This window comes from Trachypithecus francoisi, unplaced genomic scaffold, assembly GCF_009764315.1.
Source record: "Trachypithecus francoisi isolate TF-2019V2 unplaced genomic scaffold, Tfra_2.0 Lachesis_group0, whole genome shotgun sequence".
Taxonomy (NCBI): domain Eukaryota; kingdom Metazoa; phylum Chordata; class Mammalia; order Primates; family Cercopithecidae; genus Trachypithecus; species Trachypithecus francoisi.
Genome location: NW_022681453.1, coordinates 91,303,270 through 91,323,604, shown reverse-complemented (window position 1 = coordinate 91,323,604; position 20,335 = coordinate 91,303,270). Strand labels below are relative to the sequence as shown.

Below are 20,335 nucleotides of genomic sequence, written 5' to 3'. Positions count from 1 at the left end.
TCGAGACCAGACTGGCCAACATGGTGAAACCCTGTCTCTACTAAAAATACAAAAATTAGCTGAGTGTGGTAGTGCAAGTCTGTAATCCCAGCTGCTCTGGAGGCTGAGGCACAAGAATCACTTGAACTCAGGACATGGAGGTTGCAGTGAATCAAGATCGTGCCACCGCACTCCAGCCTGGGCGACAAAGTGAGACTCAGTCTCAAAAAACAATAATAAATAAAGATATAAAATGTTACATGAGGTACTATATATTTTTTAATAGGATTATACTATTGCTATTAAAATATGCTAATAGGAATAGTATACTCCTATTATAATAGCATACTATATACTATACTGTAATAGTATAGTGCTATAGTAGTATACTACTATATTAGTGTACTACTATAATAGTATACTACTGCTCCTACTGTAATACTCCTAGTGGTATATAATAGTATAGTATTGGCTGGGCACTGTGGCTCACACCTGCAATCCCAGCACTTTGGGAAACTGAGGTGGGTAGATCACTTGAGGTCAGGAGTTCGAGACCAGACTGGCCAACATGGTGAAACCCTGTCTCTACTAAAAATACAAAAATTAGCTGAGTGTGGTAGTGCAAGTCTGTAATCCCAGCTGCTCTGGAGGCTGAGGCACAAGAATCACTTGAACTCAGGACATGGAGGTTGCAGTGAATCAAGATCGTGCCACCGCACTCCAGCCTGGGCGACAAAGTGAGACTCAGTCTCAAAAAACAATAATAAATAAAGATATAAAATGTTACATGAGGTACTATATATTTTTTAATAGGATTATACTATTGCTATTAAAATATGCTAATAGGAATAGTATACTCCTATTATAATAGCATACTATATACTATACTGTAATAGTATAGTGCTATAGTAGTATACTACTATATTAGTGTACTACTATAATAGTATATTACTGCTCCTACTGTAATACTCCTAGTGGTATATAATAGTATAGTATTGGCTGGGCACTGTGGCTCACACCTGCAATCCCAGCACTTTGGGAAACTGAGGTGGGTAGATCACTTGAGGTCAGGAGTTCGAGACCAGACTGGCCAACATGGTGAAACCCTGTCTCTACTAAAAATACAAAAATTAGCCAGATGTGATGGTGGGCAGCTGTAACCCCAGTTTCCCAGGAGGCTGAGGCAGGAGAATCACTTGAACCTGGAGGGCAGAGGTTGCAGTGAGCTGAGATCATGCCACTGCACTCCAGTCTGGGCAACAGAGCAGGACTGTGTCTCATAACAATAATAATAATAACAATAGCAGCACAGTATTATAGAATACTCCTAATTAGTATACCCTGTTCCTAATTAGGAGTATACTATTCAGGAATATTAGAAATTCCTTATTGATTTCCAGATATACATTTTCCTAGTATAGATTGCTTCTACTTATTATAGACATGTGTGTGCATGCATGTGTGTGTGTTAGGGGAAATAGGGAAGGATTGGAATAGGAAGGGAAGGTATTGTGTTTTATTTTTCTGTTTAAACAATATTAATACTAAGATGAGAAGAGTCTTCCAATGTAATAAAATATTTTGTATGAAGTTCTGTGGTAGTATAGAGGAGGGGTTAGTTAGTGATAAGGACATCTCAGATAAGGACAGAATTCTCCTCACAGGTATTCTTAAGATTTCCTTCAACAGTAACATAATATGTGATACAATACAGTTACTTATGTGACAGTCATGGATATATGTAGTTTTCAAGTTATGGAGATTTCATTTGTATACATAAAAAGTATAAATTGAGAGGAACACCATCATGATGACTTGGATTGTTATTATTAAACTCTTGATAGTGGTCTGTAGCATTCAGAGAAATTAAATATAGCCTACAGAAAAACTCAAGTTATAAAGGGTGTCTGCACGTGTTTTACGTGAATCAATACTGTCTGCCAAACTCTTAAGTAAACCTATATTTAACAATATTTGTGTCTGCTTTTGAGCCAACACTGTGGTGTGCACAGGGAATAGAAATACAAGTGAGATACGGTTCCTTACTTCAGGTTGCTTAAAGACTGGGGGAGAGCAGCTGAGTCACATGATTATATGATGTGAGAAGTGTTCTCCAGGGCCCTCTGGGCACACAGAAGAAACAACTCACCTTTGGGAAGAGGCATGTCACCTGGAGGAGGTGGCACCTGTTTGGAATGTTGCAAGGACTAACAGGAGTTAAGCAGTCTAGGAGATATGAGGGAGTTCCTGGCAGAGCCACTTTTGTCAGATGCAGAGGTGAGCTTTGGTGGCCTAGTGTAATGCAAGGAGATTAAGATGGCTGAAGTGGAGAGAGCAATGTCCATTTTCACTGAAAGATTTAACTGTAGTCAGTTCAGTTCTGCAGATAACAATCTGAGTGCTCACTCGATTAACTCAACTAGAAATTCCTTGAAAAAATGACTAGTTAGTTTGTAACTGTACTCTTTTAAGATTTATATAACTTGTGGTTTTGTGCTTTCTTTGTGAAATCAGGCACTATGCCAAGGCCTAGTGGGAAAAAAACAAGTAATTTATGGCAAACAGCCACCTCTCTCAACCCCCCCGAAATCAAACAATAAAATCAAACAGATTTAATCTGGTGAGCATAGATATTTGAATGGATATTTGCACGTCCACCATTTGTTTAGACTATATTATAAGAAAGAGTAAGTCAGGCTTGTACTTGTTCCTCCAGTGTTTGTTCTTGGAATCATTTCTTTTTTTAGTTGCAGTGTCAGTGCCCGTGTATCTCGAACAGGTTAACAACTTTTAGTGAGGAAGGAAAATAAAACTATTGAGCATTGAATGAAAGAGGCATAAGCCTTGTTTAAATATTTTACAAAGTAATAATTAGGCATCAAACTGCTTCCTTTTTCCAACGTTGTCAAAATTCTGCCTATCAATGCTTCACTTTCATGGTGGTTGTTTCCATGCCAGATTCACTTCTGCCTATTCTATACCAACTTTATCGTGTTGAATCATCTTTATATTAGTTGTTTTCATCATTGTAGTCAAGACTTTAATGTCCTTTAAAGATAATTCTTCCATGACGTCTTCACTTTAGAGTACACCACCCAAACAAACATTGTTTGTACAACACAATGCAGAGGAAATTTGTTTGTGTGACACAGTTAGTTATGTATTTTGTTACTGTAACTCAGATCCCTGGGGGGACATTAATATGGAAATATTTGAAATATTGTTACTAGAACTCTATTATTAACAGCATACAAAAGAGCCTTGAGGATTGACAGGTATAGCAGACACCCTCAGTTATCAGTATGTAGATTCCAGCTAAGGGTTGTCTTTGTCCCCAGGGAAAATAATTGGGAGTCAAGGTAGTAACATGGTGAATCTTGATTCAAGTGCTTTCGTTTGTAAAATTAGAATAAATTAATATTGCAAATTACTATGTTTACTGTGTATTTAAGTCTTTTTTAAAAGATATACCATTTTTCTTATGGTACAATCTGTTGTTAGATCCAGAACTGAGGTATCTTATGTAAGGTAGAGACAAATAGATTTTCTTACTATGTTTGTTAACTGTGATTTTGTTAACTATAACTATAAAACTGTCTTCATTCTTACTAATTGCTATAATAGTATACGTTTGCAAATTTCACTGATCTATTTGCAAAGTGTAGCGGGACTCAAAAGTATACAAGGAAGACATATAAACTTAAATTGTTTATTGTTTCTAGGTTACTCTAAAGTGCCTTTCAGTTGCTGGTGTTTGACTTTCTTTGTCCATCAAGAATTATACGTATGTTTTGCAAAGCATGCTATTTCTGTGAATAGCCACCGTGAAGACAGAACTTAACAGTGAAATATTTTTCAGTCAACTAGAGCAAAAATTAGGTTTCTAGTGAAGATAACAGCAAACATATGCCTTCTCATTTTTGTTTATTTTCATATTTTAGTGATTACACTTTTGCTATTATACCATTTCCATCTGTGTTGTTGTAGACTTGAATGCTTCTTAGCTTTTCCCTTTTAGAGTACACCACCCAAACATTGTTTGTACAACACAATGCAGAGGAAATTTGTTTGTGTGAGACAGTTAGTTATGTATTTTGTTACTGTAACTCAGATCCCTGGAGGGACATTAATATGGAAGTATTTGAAATAATGTTACTAGAACTCTATTATTAACAGCATACAAAAGAGCCTTGAGGATTGACAGGTGACTGTTCTAAACATTTCTGCTTATTTTTGAAATGAAACGTTAGAACGAAGTATGCTTTTATACTTTAAAGGATATTTTTAGATTATGCTTCTTTAGTATTTTGCATTTTAGAACCAATTTCCTGAAAATGTGATGTATAAACTTGCTTGCTTTTGTATATTAATAGAATGATTGAGAATTCAGTTTGGGGAAAAGTTGAAAAATCAGAATATTATACTTTTAGAATTGCAAAATTTAAATAGAATTGTTCAGTCTCTTATAAATGCCACCCCTGTTATTACATTTACCTATTTTATTAAAGCATATGCATTTGAATCTCACAGTGTCATAGGGGATAATTACTAAAACTTGAGTTGTATTGAGTTCTATCAGTCAATACTCATGAGTATTGAGATAGTGTGTTCAGACAGAAGTGTATCTGTAATTTCAGAGAAGGGAAAAAATAATTGTAATTTTGATTCCCTAAGAAGAGATGAGGTCTTTTTTGAGTTAGGACTTGACTATTAGAAGAGATTTTTGAAAGTAAGAATACAAAGAATTATTTCTTTAGTTGAGATAGGGGAAATATCTGCAAAGCTTACAGAGGCTGGAGTGGAAGTGGAGATAGCGTGAGGACCAATATGACTGCAGAGTTGTAGGAAGTTAGTGTGGATCACTAGTTTGGTGCCCTATTATAGAAAGACAAATAGAAACATGAATTTGATGTGCTTGGGTCTGAAGCCAGTGAGTTTCTTGAGGAAAGTGATGTTCTCACAAGTTCAGCTGTCTAAAGAGTAGTAGCTAGTGCTTGACTAGTGGTTGTAAGTAGGCCTGTAATCAAAGTTTGGGCCTAACCAAGGGTTGTGACAGTGGAAATATGTAAGAAGAGATATGCACAAGAAAAATTTTTAAGGAAGGTCTCACAGGACAATGAGTACATAATTTTTTAAGACTGTGATGGAGTAAAGGGTCAATTACATAATGCTTTTCTTCTTCAAACCTACTGCACTAGGAAATGCAGTCCTACAGGGAGGAAAACAGATTTCCTTTACCCTCACCTCTAATGACTATTTCTTTTGTCAATGTAAATTAGATAAACACTGAAGAGGGTACTGCTTCTCTACTTGTTTTTTTATATCCCCGATGAGATCAGCTTTTATTTAACTCTCTTCCTCCCTTATGGTTTTATTACACTTCTAAGAAGGAAGACTTACAGACATTTGGCACTCAAATAGTTTAGTAACTCTGAAATCTGAACTCAATTTGGTAACTCTAAGCATTGCTTAATGGAAAGAATCTTTAAAAATCAAAGCAGAAAAATTGGGACAATAATTTTTCCATAAAATGTATAATTTTCATGTTATTAACAACTTTTTTTAGAAAAACTTATTTTTTAGGAGAAACAATATTTCCTTTATGTTTTCTTTGTGAAGAAATTCAACTCGATAATGAGAACAGTGTAACTATATGTCCAGGACATTAAGAAGACTAGACTGTGTGTCTCTAGTTGATTTCAAAGCCAAATTATTAATTTTTTTCAGGACTGCAGCATTCCAGAGATAGAGCTTTTCCCACAATCTGACCCAGCCTGTTGTCCTGTCTACATACAGAGAGCAGTCCCCAACTTGGAAGAACTGAATATCTCCAAATCTATGTCCTTCACTGTGAAGTCAGGAGTGTACGTATCAGTTCCTTTTTATTATAGTGATTGATGGCCACCAAAGTTAACTTTTTGTTTCATATTTCAATAGATGACATACATATTTCTAAAGTTTCTAGCTAATGTTTATACTCTCAGTCACCCAAGAAAGACTGCAGGGGTTAAAAGATTCTTTCTTTGGATCTAACTAGAGCTTTGATATATGATTCACAGGAGCAGGTATAGAATTCTGAGGTGTAGTTCTTGATATATGGATCTGTTGTCTTTTCATCCCACAAATTCTGTGATTGAGAAATAAAAGCATGTCCCTGGCCTAAAATTTTGGAGCCTGAACTATTTCTAGGGTGTCTAAGTTCTAATAGTCACTGACTGCCTCTGTGGTATCAGGCACATACGGCTTTTTTGTTTATGACTCCTCTGTTCCTGAAAAGCAGATGGTGTTACTCTTATATTATATATGGGTGATTTGTCCCAGGCTACTAGCTGGTAAGCATGGATTTGATACTAGGCCTCTCTCTTTCTAGAGGTATCTGTAGGATGATGGGTCTAAGTTCAGTCTTAGTTCATTCCCAGATTGACTTGACTCCAAACCCTGTGGATATCTGACTCAACATGAAACCCTCTGCTCCCTCACTGTTTTTGTTTACTCTGATGATGGTTGGTGTACAGTTTGGGGGTCACTGTAGAACAACATTTTTGTCCCCCCTACATGTGAATTAGAACTCGTGGGCAGGCCAGCCATGTGTGGTAGCTTGTGCCTGTAATCTCAGCACTTTGGGAGGCCAAGGTGGGTGGATCACCTGAGGTCAGGAGTTCGAGAACAGCCTGACCAACATGGAGAAACCCCATCTCTACTTAAAAAATACAAAAAAATTAGCTGGGCATGGTGGCATATGCCTGTAATACCAGCTACTTGGGAGGCTGAGGCAGGAGAATCGCTTGAACTCAGAAGGCAGGGGATGCGGTGAGCCAAGATTGTGCCATTGCACTCCAGCCTGGGCAACAAGAGCAAAACTCTGTCTCAAACAAAACAAAACAAAACAAAACAAAACTCTTGGGCAGGCCAGTAATTGGCCGTGTCCATGAGGAATGTCTGTAATTATCAAGCTCAGCTGGAAGATGGTCTTTTGGGAATCTAATTGCAAATACTCTCCCTTAGGCAGCCAATAGAACTGATATTGATTCTAAAAATGTGGCTCAAAGTGTAAAGCACCTTGTGGAATCCCTGCCTCTGATTGTTCCAGTTTAAAAAAGAATGGAATATAGTAAAATTTGTTTTGATTTTCTAATTATTTCCCACTTGAATTAAAGGTGTCACATGTTTTAGGTATCAGAAAAATAAAAGTAATGCCTAATGATTGGAAAACATATTAGACTTATTAAGGCTAGATAGCTTATTATAGGATGGATAATGTGTGAATGTAAATACTTAATAACATGGTAACTGTTATCGTTATATGTCTGGCTCTCACTTTGAGTGTGTTTTACTGGTGTAATTCTGTGATGGAGGATTTTTTTTTTTTTTTTTTTGATAGCACTTTTTACTTACCGAACTGGACTGAATCAGTACTGTTATACTTTAACTAACTATCTATTTTTATATAGTTGGCTTGCCTACCCAGATATTAATTTTAAGGGACAAGCTACAGTTCTGGAGGAAGACCATGGGCTCTTTGAGATTTCTACGGGAGAAATGAAATCATTACATCCGCTTCAAATGGTAAGCAAATTTAAAAAGAAGCATTCCTTTTCCCAAGTACCCATGAATCCAAAATTAAATAACCATGATGGTTGCTCTTGCATCTCAATCTCAAGAAGTGAATATGTGTACCACTGAATTGGCAAACTATTGTACTGTAGTGCCTTCAGTATTTACAGTATTTCTTTTTGGTTGCAAACATTTACTTGAGTGGCAAACTGTTCAATTAAACATTGGCTATGTGATAAACCATTTTTGGTTAGTCTGTGTCCTTTAAAAACATAGACACTAGGACAAACTAAAACATTTTAAGAAATAATCACAATGTGGAGTAGCACATGAAACAAAAAAAAAAAAACCCTACAGAATTGGGGTTTTTGTAGGGAAAAAGTTACTTTTCATGCTGTGCAACTTTGAGATCACAAAGACAGTGCATGTGATCAAAAGTGTTGGTTGAACTTGGAAAGGTTAGTGTGGTTAGCTCAGTGCTCTAATTTAGAAAGCCCAAATAATTGTAGGGAAGACTTTTGGATTAGCTGGCTAAGAAATCTACTCTGCTGAATGAGATTTCTAAGTTTACTAGCAATACCACTCTTCTTTTTGGGACACTCTGAAGTGGGATTAAATTGGTCATGTGTAGTCAAGGACTAAAGCTCAGTTTCCTTCCTCATAGTAGTTGTAATCTGGAAAGTGTATCCTTAAGATTTCTTGCCCCATCTACATTGACGAGAAACACTATAACTTGGTTTTGACTACTGTAGAGTTCTATATTTAAAATTTAAAATTTAGCACAATTTAAATTTGACTGATGTGTAATCTTCACTGATTAGATTTTTGTGTAACCTACATATATCACTTTCAGATATTACATTCAAATATTTTAAATATTTACCTGTCTAATATTAAACTATCTTGTCATCTTAAGGGTGGACTGAAAGTGGAAATGCCCATGAACTTAAAGGTAAGTCTTGAACTGATTTTTGTAGCAGGCTAAAGAGTCTCAGGATTAATATTTAGGTATTTTGAATTATTGGAATAAAAAGTACCTCCACATATGATTATACTTAGCTAAATGATTTGGGGGAGGTGGGAAGGGAATGCACAAAATGTTTAATGAGGGTCCACCCTGTGGCTGTGAATGGGGAGTGGGATCAGCCTGCAAAGATGGAGGTCTGTACCAATAAATCAGTCAGGCTCACTAGATTTCTGCTGTGGGGTGGAAAGGTGACAGGTTTGATTTTTGTTTTGGAGGAGGGGACTTGAGATAGCAGGTAGTTATTAAAGTGGAGGTATCTAGCAGGCCTTTGGGAGTGATGCTTAGGAAGGTGATCAAGGCTGATCAAAAGGAAGTGTAGGTAACTCTTACAGATAGATGGCAGTTTGTAAGTATGAGCATCCAAAGGGAAGAGTAGAGGCGAGGCAATGAAAACGGGTGGCAGTGGTGCCAGGATCAAGCAAATTCAGGGAAAGAAAGGAGGAAACAGAATTACAAAGTATTTTGAGAGAGAGAAGGCAAACCAGTACAGTGATAAAAGATGCAAACAGGCCTGCCTGTAATTTGGTTACGGCACCTGCAGAGGCAGGTGTGGAAGCAGGGATTCATTTGTCTTCCTCTTCTTTAAAACAAGACACAACTCCTTCAACTCTCCCATTTCTGGGCTTTCTCATTTATGGAACTGACTTCTCTTCTCTCAGATACATCGATGGAGTCTTTTAAAACTTGTGTCTAAGTGTATCTAATATACTTTGTGTGTTGAAATTATACATATTGGAATTTTAAAAGATGCTTGAGCCTGGGCTGCACTCCCAGAGATACCATATTAGTTTGGGCCATGGTCAACAATTTCCAAAGAGTCCTAGGTGATTCTATTTGCAGTCAAGACGTAAAAGATGTAGAATGAGCTGTGGTGCTGTCTGAATGCCTTCTGTCTCACGTCTCCTAGTCTGGTCAATCAGGACTTCAGTTGTGATAGGCTGGATCTTCCTTGGACATTTGCAGTTTGATAAGTTGTAGGTGTACATGAATGGATCGGTAATCACAATTTATAAGTCGTTTGATATTAATTTGTGGCTTACTCACCAAAGAATTTGTATTTCTTACTGAGTTTGAATGTGGTCAGCATATGTAACATGTATTAAACCCAAATAAAACTTTGTCATTTCAAATATAGTACCCAGTGCAAACTTAACGTGGAAAAGTGCAGGATCAGTGCTATATAAATTTTCCCTAATATTATCAGTTTTTAGTCATAAGCCAGCTATAACCTTTTTGATTTAGTGTTTTTAAGCATGGGGTTTATTTGGCAAGATATTGAGTTGACATTTGTGCACAAATTATTCCATTACCCACAAATAGGGCCAAGTGAGAGAATGTGGATAGATAAATGCTGTTGTCACTTCCTCATACTTAATGCAGCTGGTATTTGAGAAGGAAAAAAACAGCAAAATAGTAAAGGAGAAATACTATTCCAATCCAAATTTGAAGTAAATGCCAGAAATTTGTTTCTGACAATACGTATTGCATCCCCTCAATTTAAATCAAATATCCAGTCTTTAGAAATAATATTTTTCAATAATTTCTTATTTTTAAGTAAGTTTTGTATTTAAATTCTAAAATTTGCACGTCTGTTTCTTCTCAATGAATAGTAGGCCATAGAAGTAGTTAGTTGTAAGAAACAGTATGTATTTTTAAAAGTCAATAGATAATGTATTGTTATATCCTGGAATCTCAAGAGAGTTCTTTAGGGGAAATTCAGTAAGTAGAAGGAAGGTCTATATTAAATTCTGAACACAGGGATATACTTACAAAGATAATTCAAGAACCAGTTAGTTATAAGGCAGTTTACCCTATGAGATGGTTCTAGTATTTGGGTGACCAAAACAATGTAATCATACTCAGGTATATTATTATAATATGAGAGAAACTTATTATTAAATAAGATATTTTACCTTTATGATGATAAAGACTCACATATTCTTTGTGAATATCCAACATCGTGCTATACTGTAAGTATACATGAGGGGACTTCAAAATGTTCATGGAAAAAATGGAATTAAATTATGAAAATATAGACCTTATTTTTCATCATAAGCTTCGTCACTGTCAAGACACTTTTGTAAGCAGTCATACCAGCTATTTAGTCCATCCCTAAAGAACTGAGGGTCTTGGTGAATTAACTATGTCAATGCAGTCTTTTTTACATTATTAACTGAAGGAAAATGGGTTCCCTTTAGAATTTTCGTTAAGATTAGGAAGAAACCAGAAGGAGGCAATTCAGGAGTGTAAGGTGGATGCCCAATGATTTCTCATGGAAACTCTTGGGAAACTGACCTTGTTTGAGGAGAGAATGAATGGGAGCATTGCTGTGGTAGAGAATGACTTCCTGGTGAAGCTTCCCTGGTTGTTTTTCTGCTAAAGCTTTGGCTAACTTTTTCAAAACACTTTCATAATAAACAGATGTTGTTCTTTGGCCATCCAGAAAACCAACAAACAAAATGCCTTGAACATCCCAAAAAACTGTTGCCACAACCCTTGCCATTAACTGGCCTACTTTTGCTTTGACTGGATCACTTCCACCTTTTGGTAGCCATTGCTTTGATTGTGCTATTTTCAGGATCATACAGGTAAAGCCATGTTTCATCTCCTGTTACAATTGTTTGAAGAAATGCTTCAGGATCTTTATCCCATTTTTTAAATTTTCAGTTGAAGGCTCTGCTCTCATCTGCAGCTGATCAGAGCATAAGGGTCTTGGTACCTATAGAATGGAAAGTTTGCTCAACTTTAATTTTTCAGTCGAAATTGTGCAGGCTGAACTAACTGAGATATCTGTGGTGTTGACTATTGTTTCTGCAGTTAATTATCAATCCTTTTCAACTAGAGTTCAAATAAGATGAATTTTTTCCTTTCAAATTGATGTGGATGGTCTGCCGATTCATGCTTCATCTTCAACATCATCTCTTCCCTTCTTAAATGAGTTATCTATGTGTAAACTGCTGATTTCCTTGGGGTATTGTCTCCATAAACTTTTTGTAAATCATCAGTGATTTCACCATTCTTCTACCCAAGCTTCACCATAAATTTGTTTATTCTTGCTTCAATTTTAGCAAAATTTGTATTGCTCTGATAGGGGCTTTTTTCCAACTTCTGTTTCATTCTTCTTAGTACCTCAAACTAGATCCTGTTCAGATGTGTTATAACAAGTTAGTAGGAGTTGATTTTGGTGCAAAAAATTTTGCAATCCATGCATAGTTTTTTGTAATACACCTTTTCCATGAACTTTTTGAACTCTCCTCATATTAATTTAAAAAAATAGATAGTAGTCCCTGTACATTTTGTGGTCTTTGGTGTCACTTAAGTAAATATGTATCTATACTAAAATATAAACATGTTAAATACTTTTTCAGGTTATTATTTATGAAAAACCTCACTTCCATGGACAGGCTAAAGAGTTTAGTGAGCATATAGATTCTGTTCCTAACTTTTTGAAAAATGATGGAGATTTTCACAGAATTGGATCAATTCGTGTCATTGGTGGAGTGTGAGTATCGTATTTTTAATATTTGCTCTAGTAGTCTATTCTTGAAGGTCAGCACAAAAATGTGCTAAGTGAAGCAAAAACAACGTTTTTAATCTAAAAATATACATTTCTTCTGTAATATGAAAAGTAAAAAATATTAGTTACTTATGGTTTTCTGTGGACTCTTGTTTTTATTAAAGATTTTGAGATCTATTAAATGTAGAAAATAGTTTCTAAAACTTCAACACCTTGTATTTCTGAACACAGGATAGACTATAAGAATTGCAAAATAAAATTAGGTTTTCACAAGTTATGAACGTGAATGAGAGCCCCAGTTTTTATCCACTATTCTGTTGATCATACTTGACTTACGTACCAAGGACCTTGGCAGTGAGCCTTCCCTTGTTAAAAAAGGATCTGAGTTGTATGTTTCCAAAGTCAAGGATTTTTGACATTGGTTGCCCCCCGGACTCTGAACTGCTTTTGAGGAAGCTCTCTAGGAACCCCTGGATATAATCCCAAGTGTAACCATCATTGCTACCATCCCAGTCTTAGTCAGCAGTTACTGCGGCAGAAGCCTCCCAAATCTATGATGAGCCTGGGATGTACCTTTATATTGGTATCCTGGCAGGTGAAACAATGAAGAAGAAACTGTCCTCATTGTTTATTTATCATTGTCAACACAATGCTGGAATCTCTCTAGAAACATTCTATTGTCTCTCTGTTGATACATTGGTTTTTTGGGAATGTTAATTTGTTTTAATTATCAGTATCTCTTGATATGTGCAGTAACATCATATAATTTTGCTAATAGCTACTCTAGTAAAAGATGCTACTAAAATATTTTATTCACAAAAGTTAAGTGAATTGTTTGAGCTCACTCAAGGGTCTACATTTAGAGAACTAGACTTTGCAATTTCTGGCAGTAAATTAAGTAATAGCCATACTAGTCAAAATAAAAATGTAAGAGATTATATATGCTGGATATGTAGATTATATCAATTATTAGTCTGATATATTAATCACTTCCTTGTCCTTCAATTTAAAAATTTTATTTGGGTCTTGAAGAACAAATATGGTTTGGATAAACACATTTTTATTGTGTTTATTTGTAATATTATCTGGTTTGTGAACACACATGTTTCTTGTTAACCCTGCTATAAAATATTTTTGCCTTTTCCTCCCTTTGAGATCTAAATGTTTTTCCTATTAACTAGATTGACTTAGGTTAAAACCAATTTTCTGCTGCATAGAAAATTATCTGCTAAAATTCTGTGTGGTGTACATTGTTATTCTCTAAGGTTTTCTTTTTTAAATAGATATTTTGTAAAAATCCTAAGTAAACATGACTTGTAATGCAGGATACAAACTTTCATTTGTCTGTGACAACTGCAGAAGAAAGATGTGATGTCCCCATTTAAAGAGGAATAGCTGATTATTTTTTCACAACTACTACCGTTTTTTGGTTTTGTTGTTTAATTGTATCTGTAGGTAGCATGGACTCCATCCCTGTAACCATCTTGAGGAATCTGGGAAAAGTAAAACTAATGTTTCTTAACTTTTCTCAGATAACACCTATCTTTAAATATACCAGATGGATATATAAAGTGAATCTTAACCAAAACTTAGTCTATTAAGAAAAACTGAGTATATGATTAGTAGACTGTCATATAATGAATTTGTGAATCTTAATCGATCCTTTAAGGTCTTTTATACCTTTTATTTCTTTTCCCATTCAGATATAAATAAAAGCGTGTTTTGAGTAGCCACACTTATATAAAATAAAGCTTAGAATTTAGAAGTTGTTTTGTGAAATTTATTTTCATATAATAGTTGAAGAATAAAATAATGTTAGTTCATTTCCATAGTACAGATATACTGAGATGTATAAATAGGTTTATAGGTTTATTCCAATTCATGTGGACCTTGTGCCCCACCATCATACCTATGCTTACAGAAAGGGGAGAGGAAGTAACAATTAATGGCTGCTATTGTGTGCCCTATGAAAACAATTATTTGGAATATTTTCTGTATCTTCACAACCACAGTAGGAGTGAAGAAAGAAAAAGCAGTAGTAGGCAGCCTTCCTAGGCTTTATTTTGTCAAGCTCCTGAATTTCAAAGTTCCCAACCCTGGAGCTCAGAAATAGTCACCCTTGGAATCTGCACTATTGGAGGGCCTCTCAGCCTAACCACACAGTGTGGCTAAAGGCAGATTCGAGAAGGCCAACTTGTTTCATGAGCCATCTATGCCCACATTGCATTAGATACTGTGGATTAGCTTATAAAAAGGTAAGCTTTATGGAGGAGCTTAATAACTCATGGTATTTATCAGTGTCTTATACTGATAGTTTTAGATTAGAAGTCAAGAAAGTAGTGGGACCAACATTTCTCACCTGTAAGTATCTACAGATGTCCTTGTATACATGTAGGGCCCTGAGGCTAATAACAGCTCAGTAGAATTTCTTGGTTCCTCTTTGATAAACCATCTTGTATTTTGTTTTAGAACTGAAGCCTGGTGACAGATTCGCTTGATTTAAACCCTGAATAAATGTTTCATGTAAAAGTCATTCCGGGCCGGGCGCGGTGGCTCAAGCCTGTAATCCCAGCACTTTGGGAGGCCGAGACGGGCGGATCACGAGGTCAGGAGATCGAGACCCTCCTGGCTAATACAGTGAAACCCCGTCTCTACTAAAAATACAAAAACTAGCCGGGCGAGGTGGCGGGCGCCTGTAGTCCCAGCTACTCGGGAGGCTGAGGCAGGAGAATGGCGTAAACCCGGGAGGCGGAGCTTGCAGTGAGCTGAGATCCGGCCACTGCACTCCAGCCTGGGCGACAGAGCGAGACTCCGCCTCAAAAAAAAAAAAAAAAAAAAAAGTCATTCCGTTGTTCCAGAATGGCTTAATTAGTAAAATAAAAATGATTATCTTTGGAGCTCCATGTAAATTTGTATCCTTTCTATGCACTTCGTATTATATTTACTTGACACACTGTTCTCTGACCACCTTGTGCTGTAGTATCAAGTCACACCATAAACATTTAAAAAGCATTGCCCTGTGGCAGTTCTATAATTAACCTTTTGTAGGGAAAAGCCTCCAAATTATAAAAATTATTGATCTATGAAGCACACACCATTTGTCTATCTTTGTAAATGAAACAAAACTAATGTGCTGCTTTTTACAATATGGAGATGAGCCACTATGAGGTTTATCTTGATTGTCTCTGTTTTCCTTTCTTGACTACAGTTTTATTAACGGGTCATTTGGGTGTCCCCTGTATTTCTAGGTGGGTTGCCTATGAAAAAGAACATTTTAAAGGCCAGCAGTTTCTGCTTGAAGAAGGAGACTTTGAAGACAGTAATGCTTGTGGTGCATTAAGTGGCCCTATCTTGTCTTTCCGGTACTTACAAGCTGTGAGTTAGCTTCCTTATCCTTAATGTTCTACCTTTTAAAAAATCTGTTCACAAAAATTGGACATGACTCCTGATAGAACATGCGATTATAAAATAGAAGAGCATTAACCTCAACTGCTTATGCAACTTGCCTATTTTTCTTCACTGCAATGATTATTACGGATTTTTTTTTAACTTTTCACCCATTGTTTCCATAATCATTTTTTGAGTACCTTCTTTGTTAGATGCCAGGAGTGGCCAGACTCAGCCCCCACATTTACACAGCAGGCAGTCTGGTAAGGAAGATAGCACTTATATAAATGTTTGGTATTGCTTGGCTATGATTGTATTACGTACATAGTACTCAGGGTTCCCAGAAAAAGGTCAGTTGGTCAGTTATCCCCACTTGAATAGAGAGGGCTTCGTGGAAAAGATGACAGCTGGCTGAAATTTCAAGTTCAAAAAAGAGTTAACCAAGTGAAGAAGTTCTAGAACAGGGTGAAGGAAAAAGGTAGGTGCCTGTTTAGCAAGAGATTAACACGTTAATGTGTAAATGTGTAAAGTCAAGGTTATAAGCCATTGATTCTCAGCTGGGGGTGATTTTACCCCTTAGGGGGCCTTTGGCAATGTCTGGAGACATTTTGGATTGTCATATCAGGAGCAAGGGTGCTACTCCTGCAGGGCAGAGGCAACGGTTGCTGCCAAACCCCTAGAATGTGAAGGACAGCCCCCAACAACAAAGAATTACAGGGTCCCAAATATTAACAGTGCTGAGATTGAGAAACCCTCATGTAAGCGAAATTTTGCCATATTTAGGGAAATGTGGTTAACTCGGGATGTTAGGGAGAACTTTGGAAAGATGAGTCTAAAGCCAGATAATGACGGACCATATTGAGGAGTTCAGATTTTTTTTTCCTGAGTTGACCATGAACTGTTGATGGATTTTAGGCCTAGTAAGCATGATTACATTAATGACTTAGAAAGATCTTTCTGGTGACTGTACCCAATGAGTTGGAAACTAATTCTACCTGAAAGAACTATAAAACAATCCACTGAAGATTAGGCACTGGGATTGCTTGAGCAATAGATAAATAATTTGTGATATGTGTAGTCTACAATTGTACTGCACAAGGGCCATGGGATTTTTCTTTATTTAGCCATGTCTTGATATCTAAAAGGTAAGCAAGACAAAGCAAGACAGAGCCTTCTTTATGCTTTAGATCATTTGTGACCATGTACACTGAGGAAATCATGGCTCATTATTCAAAGCATCGTCCACCCAGTATTGAATAATTAAAATTCTCTCCCAGCTTATTTAAGAAAAAGTTGGGTGGCGCATTGCTAATGCTAGAAATGTTCATCCCTGAATTTGATGATGTCTTCTAAAGATTACTTTAAAGCAAGCATAACAAAAGACCAAACCCCAAGTCACTAGTTGAAATCCCCCAGTAGTAGAAAATGTGGAAAGTTACAAATATTGCAACTACATAGCTAAATAATTAGGAGATATTTGATACAGACAGAGGCTAAAATACATAATAGAAAAAATAGCAGAAACAAACATGCTAATTACTACTGCAAACAAAAGTTTTGGGCATGTACAAAAATGATGACAGGTTTTTTTGGGGTTTTTTGGGGGTTTTTTGGGGTTTTTTTTGAGATGGAGTCTCGCTGTCTTGCCCAGGCTGGAGTGCAGTGGCACAATGTTGACTCACTGCAAGCCCTGCCTCCTGGGTTCATGTCATTCTCCTGCCTCAGCCTCCTGAGTAGCTGGGACTACAAGCGCCCGCCACCACGCCTGGCTAATTTTTTGTATTTTTAGTAGAGATGGGGTTTCACCATGTTAGCCAGGATAGTCTCGATCTCCTGACCTCATGACCCACCCACCACCCACCTCAGCCTCCCAAAGTGCTGGGACTGCAGGCATAAGCCACCACACCTGGCCGTTTTTTTTTTTTTTTTTTTTTTTAATATATAAGTAAAAATACCCTTCAAACAATATGTTCTCTTCTGTCCTCCTTAAATTAGATTTTTTAACAATTAAAATATTAGTTGTTAGCTCATAGCTAAAGATGTTATAATCCTCATAATAATCTTAACATTTATGAAGAACTTACTAATGGCTTTATATGCATATTTGTACTAATCTTCACAAAGACTGTGAATTGGAGACTCTTATGATTTCTGTCTTAGAGATACAGAAACTGATTGTCTAAGAGGTTAAGTACTGTGCCCAAGTGTAGACCTGTGATTTGAGGGCAAGTCTGTCTTACTCTAGAGCCCATGTGAGATTATCCATTTTCCATTGCTCCAAAATGCTTAAACTTAAAAAGTACCTTAACAATAAAAAACTGGATTTCATTCAGACTTACTAGTATTTCATTTGTAGCTATAAATATAGGGTCACATTACAGACCAATATACACATATAATTAATACATGATTTTCAGACACTTTATCATTTACATTTACATTCACTAAAATATTTTCAGATGAAATACACTAAAATATCTACATGTATTTAGACAATATAAAATATATATGTACATATTGTGAACATGCTTTAAAAACTTGCTTATCAAATTATACTTAGAAAAATTGTATATTCCCCAGACACAGCATTATTATTGGAAAGTTCTTAAAGTTCTTGTAGTTGTGACAGCCCTCTGTGACTTAATAGGTAGAGTTGATGTGAGACATTGTTGCCCCATACAGTGGCTGAGATGTCTCCAGCCTGGGGAAGAGTGAAGCACTGTATTTAGATCTCCATTGAAGTAATATAAAATACACTAGAGGACAGATAGAAGAGCTGCATAGTGCAATACAGTTTTCACATGTCCTGGCTCCAGTATATGGAACACTCTGGATCTACAAAGGTCAAATACCGGACATGTTCCTTAGGGATCATGTGATCTGTGTCATGGAGTGCTTTGGAGTGGACAACCAGAAATGTGTTCCTAATTCCAAATGAGTCATTCAAATACATTGGAGTTGATTTTTTTTTTCTTTTTTTTTTTAAGGCAAGGACTAAAAGGAATATAGCAGTATTTAGGCTCCAGGGACTAGGGAATTTTTATTTCTTGACTTCCTCAATAACACTTTCTTGGTGTGCTTGTTTTTCCCTAGTTTTATACTAGATTAATTTTATATTTGCTTTTGTTGCGATTTTCAGACTTTAGGCCTCTTTTCAGACCTTCGACATCGGGTTGGTATGCAGCGGAGACCATTTTTTTCTCCTAAAATTAATGGATACATTAATTTAGATCTGATAGATCTCCAGCAATGTCTCATGTCACATTGCCCTCTGGAGATTGTAATGCAAGGACTCAGCTGAGGGATTTTGTGGAATTTAAAAGTAATCAAATTACTGATCTTTAAGACTTATCTTTGGGCCTGAGGCAATTGCTCAGTAGTGTTCTCTTAGTAGTAGGCAGTACTGTACCTGAGATTCTACTAACTTACGCAAGTGCTTTAAAATATAAAATGGAATACAGTTTTTAAGGTTGTTCCATCATTGTTCCTTAGTCTCAAGCAGAAGAGCTACATTTAAATCTAGGTGACTTTGGCAGTTACTTAATTGTGTAGAAAAGCAGCAATGGTAGTAATCTAGTCATCTCATAGGGCTTACCCTGGACTTTATTCTGTTAGTTGGTTAAAAACTCTTAATTATATTTAATATTCCATCAAGTGACAGATGAAGTAAAAGGCTTATTAAAGTAAAAGGCGTATTAAACCATTGGACATTTACGTTGTTTACAGTTTTTCACTATTGTAAATAATACATTTTTGCATACAAGTTTCTCACCATTTAGTTCCCTTAGGAGACTTCTTAATTCAAAAAGGAATTACAGGGTCAGAGAGTGTGAACAGTTTCTTTTTAAACTATTTTTTAAGTCATTTTCTAAAATAGATGTTTAATCTTGTTTGCATCAGCAATGTTTTGACAAAACTGAACTTTTAGATCTTTCTTTAAGAAATGCAAGTTTTGGGCCAGGCACGGTGGTTCATGCCTGTAATCCCAGCACTTTGGGAAGCCCAGGCGGGCAGATCACGAACTCAGGCAATTGAGACCATCCTGGCTAACACGGTGAAACCCCATCTCTACTAAAAATACAAAAAATTAGCCAGGCATGGTGGCGGGCACCTGTAGTCTCAGCTACTCAGGAGGCTGAGGCAGGAGAATGTCGGGAACCTGGGAGGCAGAGCTTGCAGTGAACGGAGATTGCGCCACAGCACTCCAGCCAAGTGAAAGTTCTGGCAGGGCACAGTGACTCATGCCTGTAATCCCAGCACTTTGGGAGACCAAGGCGGGCGCATCACCTGAAGTCGGGAGTTCAAGACCAGCCTGACTAACATGGAGAAACCCCATCTCTACTAAAAATAAAAAATTAGCAAGGCGTGGTGGCACATGCCTTTAATCCTAGCTACTGGGGAGGCTGAGGCAGGAGAATTGCTTGAACCTGGGAGGCGGAGTTTGCAGTGAGCTGAGATCACACCAATGCACTGCAGCCTGGGCAACAAGAGCATCTCAAAAAAAAAAAAAAAAAAAAGTGAAAGTTTTATCTAATTGTTTTAGTTTGAATTTCTTTAAGTTACTAATGAAATTAGACATTTGCATATTTATTTTCTCTTTCATGAACTTTGTCTTTTGCCAAAAGTCTATTTGAGTCATAGAGATTTTCTGTCTTTGTTTTAAATGTGTTGACTACTATAAATTTTTCTAATTTCCTATCATCATTTTAATTTTTTAATGAGCATCTTTTGTTAAGCAAATTATATGTATTTTTCCTATTATATTTAAGCTCATAAAATCCTGTCACACATTGCCAAAGTACACTATTTACTTTTGTTTCATATAGTTTTTGTTCCTTAGGCACAAGTGAGACTAGTTTCCTTGGCAATTA

At 36.5% G+C, this 20,335-nt stretch overlaps 1 protein-coding gene across 1 annotated transcript in view; it reads left to right on the top strand.

The window, feature by feature from the left end:
* The window catches only part of CRYBG3 (crystallin beta-gamma domain containing 3), a 125,229-nt gene that overhangs the window by 64,345 nt on the left and 40,549 nt on the right, over positions 1-20,335 (top strand). Inside the window, exons 8-12 of the mRNA XM_033211535.1 lie at positions 5,707-5,843; positions 7,431-7,545; positions 8,450-8,485; positions 11,929-12,062; positions 15,326-15,452. Coding sequence (XP_033067426.1) covers positions 5,707-5,843; positions 7,431-7,545; positions 8,450-8,485; positions 11,929-12,062; positions 15,326-15,452 — 549 coding nt within the window. The remainder of the gene's footprint in view (positions 1-5,706; positions 5,844-7,430; positions 7,546-8,449; positions 8,486-11,928; positions 12,063-15,325; positions 15,453-20,335) is intronic.